This window comes from Penaeus vannamei, chromosome 19 (assembly GCF_042767895.1).
Source record: "Penaeus vannamei isolate JL-2024 chromosome 19, ASM4276789v1, whole genome shotgun sequence".
NCBI classification, from domain to species: domain Eukaryota; kingdom Metazoa; phylum Arthropoda; class Malacostraca; order Decapoda; family Penaeidae; genus Penaeus; species Penaeus vannamei.
In genome coordinates this window covers 34,734,374-34,740,734 of record NC_091567.1, presented here as the reverse complement: position 1 = coordinate 34,740,734, position 6,361 = coordinate 34,734,374, and the positions used below count along the sequence as shown (strand labels likewise).

Here is a 6,361-nt window from a genome sequence, read left to right as displayed (position 1 = left end):
TTATTTGAGGTGATTTACTTGGCTGAGAATAAAATGCCTTTCCATTAGGGTGGGAAATGTTCCATCAGCTCAACTGCACAACTCGAACTCTCTCTGGCGATCAACCCAAATATCTGACACAAGATCGTCAATGGCAGATCGAGCATGTGTGCAAGATCTCAACAAGAGCGTGGGCTTCGACCTGGTCCTTACTTACAAGCGCCGGAGGATAATGCTAAGCCTAATTCGGAAAACCAAGGATGAAATTGAGCAACTGGGTCTGAAGAAGAAGCTGAGGGACCTCTCTCACCGACCCAACGAAAAGCCGAGGCAAATAACATGTCTGATTGTTGTAACTATACACCATGTGTCACTCCTTGGCAAATACGACTAGAAAATCAATGTACATACATAAATAAGATATAGACCTGATTTAGTCTTTATAACTCACATGCTCTATATTCAGCTAATAAGCTACAAAATGACAATGTCTGTTATTTGCTTATATTATCATCTCAATGCATTCTCCACTCATTTATACAATATATATATATATATATATATATATATATATATATATATATATATATATATACATATATACACATATGTGCGTGTCTGTGTGTATGTATGTATGTATGCATGTATCTACATATACTTACATGCATTTAGATATATTCTGTATGTATATGTTATATATACGTATGTGTATATCTATCTACCAATCTATCTATAACACATATATATGCATAAATGCATATATGTATGTATATACATACATGTGTATATGCATATATATATATGTATATATATATATATATATATATATATATATATATATATATATTCATACATACATTACATATATATGTATATGTATACATATATATTTATGGATATGTGTGTGTAGCTATGTATATATACATAAATATCTGTTAGTGTGCATGTATACATGTGTGTGCTTGTCTGTATGAATATATATACATATGTATATACATACATATATACATATATATGCATATTCATATATATATATATATATATATATATATATATATATATACATATATATATATACATATATATATGCATGTAAGTATATATATATACATACATACACAAATATATATGCATATATATGTGTGTGTGTATGCGTGTAAGCACACATACACACATTCACTGTCATTGATAGTCACTATATTGCAACTTATGCGGTATCAGTATCTAAGAATACCTAATGATATCAGCACTGATAGTAGTTGCTATACGTAAGTAACCTTCCACAATCCAATGATTCTGATAAGGTTCATTGGAGTATATAATGCTCTCCATCGAACGAACGCTTTACACTTTCGAACTGGGGACCGACGAGACCTGCAACTAGGTCACCATGACAGGTATGTGAGTGCTATTGCTTCACAGTAGGGAGATATTCTATAAAATACTGTGTCTTCTCTCTGTCTTGAGTGTAAGAAGCTTAAATGCCTAACCATATATTACTCTTCCCGTTCAGACAACCCGACGATAACGTATGGCGTCAAAGATGGAGAAACCGTGTATCTCGTGAACCAGAGCACCAACACTTGCTTGGCTGTCACGAGCGGATCTAGCCCTGATGACGCCGTGGTCGGCATGGCCCCGTATGATGGGAGCCAGGGACAGCAGTGGACTAGGTCTGGGGACCAGTGGCTATGGGGAGGAAACTCCTCCTACTGTCTGGAGCCGATTTCTGGCACAAACAACGTAGGTCTAGGGAACACTAGCAATTCATCCGCTTCCTGGGTCTATGATGAGTCTGAGAGAATAGTATTGGGGTCAGATGCTCTGGATGTACCATGGACAGAGCCGAGGACACAAGTCATACTGTATTCTATGCATGATGCCCTTAACCAGAAATGGTGGATTGAGTCTGTGGAAACCAAAGAACCAGAATATCTCATCAGTCAGAGTACCACTACGTGCCTCGCAGTACGTCGTGGTTCTATGCCAAGTGATGCTGAAGTTGGACTCCTGAAGTGTAGTGGAAGTAAGGAAGAGGGCTGGTTCCCCTTCGGCGGCTCATGGCAGTGGGCAGGGAATCGCTCTTACTGTCTTGGTGCAGATTACAGCACTCGGGATGTGAAACTAGAAGATAGTAGTAATTCGACTGCAATTTGGTCCATGGACGAATCTGAGAGATTCAGGATTGGCTCGGATGCTCTCGATGTTCCCTGGGAATCTCCAAGAACAAAAGTTGTGTTGTATTCTCCTCATGATGGACTCAATTAAAAGTGGTGGAAATTCTCCGACTTGAAAACAAATCTAGAAGGAGCTCCACCGGCAGTCTACCCATTCCCTGGTAGTGATGAGACAACATACAAGCAGGAAATAGCTAGAGGAATCCTGAATGAACTGAGTTCAAAGTCTGATCCTCTTCCTCACCCTCGAGATGTGGCTACCTTTCCTGGAACAGTTGATGCTAGCACACCAAGAGTTACAAAGAAGGTGACTTTAGATCTATCTGTACTTGGACAAGACAGAGATTTCCGAATGACAGTTCCCAAGGACTGGCAGCTCACTGGCCTATACCTAGCAGTGGGAGACGTGTGTCAGGTTATTCTGCCTGAAACTTTATCAGAGGCACAAGCACTGCAGATCACTGTTCGCATTGGTGCGCACATTGACTGGCTTCAACCAAATTCTGCTAATGTCATCAATGGACAGTACGACCGCATGCCCATAGTGTCTGAGGTATTTGATGTCAAGCCAGGTGTGAATGAGATCAGGAGTCAGTATGGAGGTAACATCATATTTATGTTCAGTGAAGGGGAACATTTCACAGTTGATGTTGATGTCACGAACGTGGTCGAAGCGCCATACTATCGCTATGGACAGACATCGAATGCAGAATGGGAAACTATCAAAACGAGAGATGCTCCACAGACGTTAATGGAATCGGATAAGTGTGTGGTTGTTCTTGCCACAAAGGATGCAAGAGAAATAACCAGTCCTGAAGAATTGATGTCTCGTTATGACGAAATTATGGGAATGCTAGATTACGCTGCAGGTTTTGATGAGTCTGAAGCTCCACCACGCGGTAAACAATGGCTGGTGAACGATGCTCAGATCACAGCTGGATCAGCCCACGCTGGATTCCCGGCTATGTTTTGGCGTGTGTATTATAACATGGCTGATAATCGCACTCCCTATGACTGGGTAAGTTGGCATGAACTTGGTCACAACTACCAACAAGGACCATATTGGTCAGGAGCTTATGGTGGCGAATCAACAGTCAACTTGTTTTCGCTGTACATCCAGGAGCAGCTGTTCGATAGTGACAGATTGGAAGAGCAGAACAGTTACGTCATAGCAGCTGATAAAGTAGACAATGGAATGACCTTCGACGAGGGAGACGTGTGGGATCAGTTGGTGTTCCTGATGGAGATCAAGCATGCCTTCCCAGTAGGGTGGGAAATGTTCCGTCAGCTTAATCGGACAACTCGAGCTCTTTCTGATGAAGAAGCCAACTATTTGACACAAGATCGTCAACGGCAGATCGACCATGTGTACAAGAACCTCAGCAAGAGCGTGGGCTACGACCTAGTCCTTACCTACGACCGCTGGGGTCTGAGCCTAAGCCAGGAAGCCAAGGACGAAATAGAGCAACTGGGTCTGGAGAAGGCGCCGGGAGACCTCTCTCACCGAGCCGCGGGAAAGCCGTCTCAAGTAACAGATGTGTCCGACGCTCAGATGTATACACCATGTGTTATCCTACAGAGGAAGGTCTAAGGGAAAAGGCTTTCTAAAGCTTTAAAGATCCAAAGTTGATAGTCTGGTAGGATTATAAGAAAAGAGGAATTTGATTTTCACTTTAGTATTTTGATTTCAAATGGAGGGTAATTAGATATTCTACTTTACATTGAAGTCTGTGCAATCATTGCAAACATGTTATACATTTGTGCCTGTATTTCATTTTGGTAGTTGCTAAACAATATGATAACTATTTTATTATATCTATTTGGAAATTAATATATATATATATATATATATATATATATATATATATATATATATATATATATATATCAATGGTATAGGCTTAGTACTTGTATGATTAGATTCCTAATATGCATCACACCTTTGTAGTACTAATGATTAATGAGAACTAACTACATTGAAATGATTCCAATAAAAAATATGATTATGGATACTACATCATTAAACCCAAAAAGATTTTTTTTTTCTGATAATTATAGTAACATGAGTGATAACGGAAATTCTGATAGTAATGAGGATATAATTCACAGATGCAAAACTGTTATGATGGTATAGATAACAGATATATGAATACTGAACAAAGCAACGCCAATGAAGGTGATTCGAAAGCTGTTCTTCATCACACTGACAATCTATGATAACGGTAATGATAATATTAGAATGGCGATAGAAATAGTAATAATATTAACATTATATGCAAGGATGAAAATAAAGCATTGCAATTAAAGCATGGATATTAAAAATATCGTTGCAATTACTAGGAATACAACAGTCTGTCATTCCATACTTAGAATGATTATATCTGTGATATAACCATTGCAACTATCGTCCATTATATTTGCCTCTGTGATAATGATGGTACTAATGTGATATGATAATACCAATGATAATAGTATCGATATTTATACAAACACTATCAAAATAATAGTAACGAAAGGACTAATGCTAGAACAATAAAAACAATGGAAGTAATGACAATAATGATAACTATAATAATAACAGTAGCAATAGTATCATAATGAAATTAATGATAATGATAATAATGTAATAAAAATAATGACAATGATGACAATGGTGATAATAATAATAATAATAATGATAATACTAGAATCATTGATAAGATGATAATTGTTATGAAAACAAAAACAATCAACAACAATGATACCAATAATCATAATCATTATCACCATCGGAAAAAAATGGGGACCATGAGCATGATAATAAAAAAATAAGTAACAAAAACATTTTCAATAACTAACACTTTAATGTGCCTCATTCCTTTATTCATCCATTCGTTCTCTCTCTTCCTATCCATCATTCTTTTCATTTTCTTTCTGTCCATCAAGCCAAAACCGTAGCCCACCGTTAACCTTTTTGTTACGGGATCATCGCCGTTTTCCGTAACAAATTTCATCCAAAAACCTGAAATCACCTGAGAAAATATCAGGTGAAAATCCCCATCAGATTCTAGTAGCAAAGGCCAATCGCCTATTGTGACATGAGAGCTTCTCCCATTTTCTGTGATTCTTATTTGGTCGGGCTCACTTCGAGGGTGAGTTCCGTCTAAACTACTCACTATATTCAATTCACTTCCTGATGAGTATTATTAAAGAGATTATGGCAAAGTAAAGCCATGGTTATCACCTGTAAGACGAAATGCAATGTAACTGAAACCTGATATTGAAGTGCTATTGATTATTATTAGCGTAATGAGAAATTTGATAGCCGATCGCAGGAGTATATCCCTCGCCTTCTTCCTGAATCTAGCAGCTTCCATCATCCCCTTTCGTCACTTTCCTGTAAACAGAAGCATCGGAAAGTAAATAGTTAATTTTATATATATAGGCAGTCTTATCCATAACAGCAGTACCCCCACCTTTGTCAGGCTGGGTGATGACGATGGTCTCATCGTCGCGGAGGCCCTTCAACGCGGTGACATATCTGCGAGGGATCGCCGGGGGCGCGATGACGCATCGGCCACACAGCAAGCAGTAATCCCTTGGATGAACCCTTTGCCGATGTCACTATCGGTCCAGCGGTGGTTCGAGACAACATAGTCAATCAAGTCTTTGTTGTCCTTCCCGGTGCTGAATTTGAGTTCAAGGGAGAGAGCTTCCTTTTCCGTGCGGGTAAGGCGTTTGGAAGACACGGTTCTAAGATCACTTCGTCCAGCTTTCGACCATCTACTCATGCTACATATGCAGTGTAGTTTCTGCATATGCTTGGCTCGTTGAGCTTGATCGTCCTGTTGTAGGTGGAGGACCAGCCCATGGGGTAGGTGTTCGCCCTCGAGCTCGTTCCTGAGTTCGTAGAGTCGATGTTGCAAGATCCTAATGGCCTCCACAAGAAAGGCCCGAGCACTATCAGGGAACGGATGCTCGCCGGATTTTAGCTGGCTCGGAGCTGAAGGAGGCAACACTTGCTCAGCCAATCAGTCCATCAATTTAGCTGCGATACGTAGATGATTTCCTCGTCATCGTCCCCAGACGTGTTTATACCATACGCTGACGCGGCTGAACTCCGTCCACGAGAAAATCCAGTTCACCGTGGAGGAGGAAGTGGATCAGAGGTTACCTTTCCTGGACACACTGATCCATCGGGGTGACGACGGCCTACGTTTCTCTGT

At 39.8% G+C, this 6,361-nt stretch overlaps 2 protein-coding genes across 2 annotated transcripts; both read left to right on the top strand.

Moving 5' to 3' along the window:
• The first annotated feature begins 1,325 nt into the window (after positions 1-1,325).
• LOC113823861 (uncharacterized) lies at positions 1,326-4,164 on the top strand. Its single transcript, XM_027376575.2, has 2 exons — positions 1,326-1,376; positions 1,493-4,164. Exons 1-2 carry the CDS (start codon positions 1,370-1,372, stop codon positions 2,245-2,247), a joined length of 762 nt encoding a protein of 253 aa, XP_027232376.2. The 5' UTR covers positions 1,326-1,369; the 3' UTR covers positions 2,248-4,164.
• On the top strand, positions 2,509-3,747 carry LOC138864981 (TRPM8 channel-associated factor 2-like). The gene has a single exon (XM_070133647.1). The coding sequence runs from the start codon at positions 2,509-2,511 to the stop codon at positions 3,745-3,747; it is 1,239 nt and encodes a 412-aa protein (XP_069989748.1).
• Positions 4,165-6,361: the final 2,197 nt, after the last annotated feature.

Bases quoted from the DNA above. Each gene is read 5' to 3' on its own strand.
- LOC138864981 (XM_070133647.1), top strand. From the start codon at position 2,509: ATGACAGTTCCCAAGGACTGGCAGCTCACTGGCCTATACCTAGCAGTG.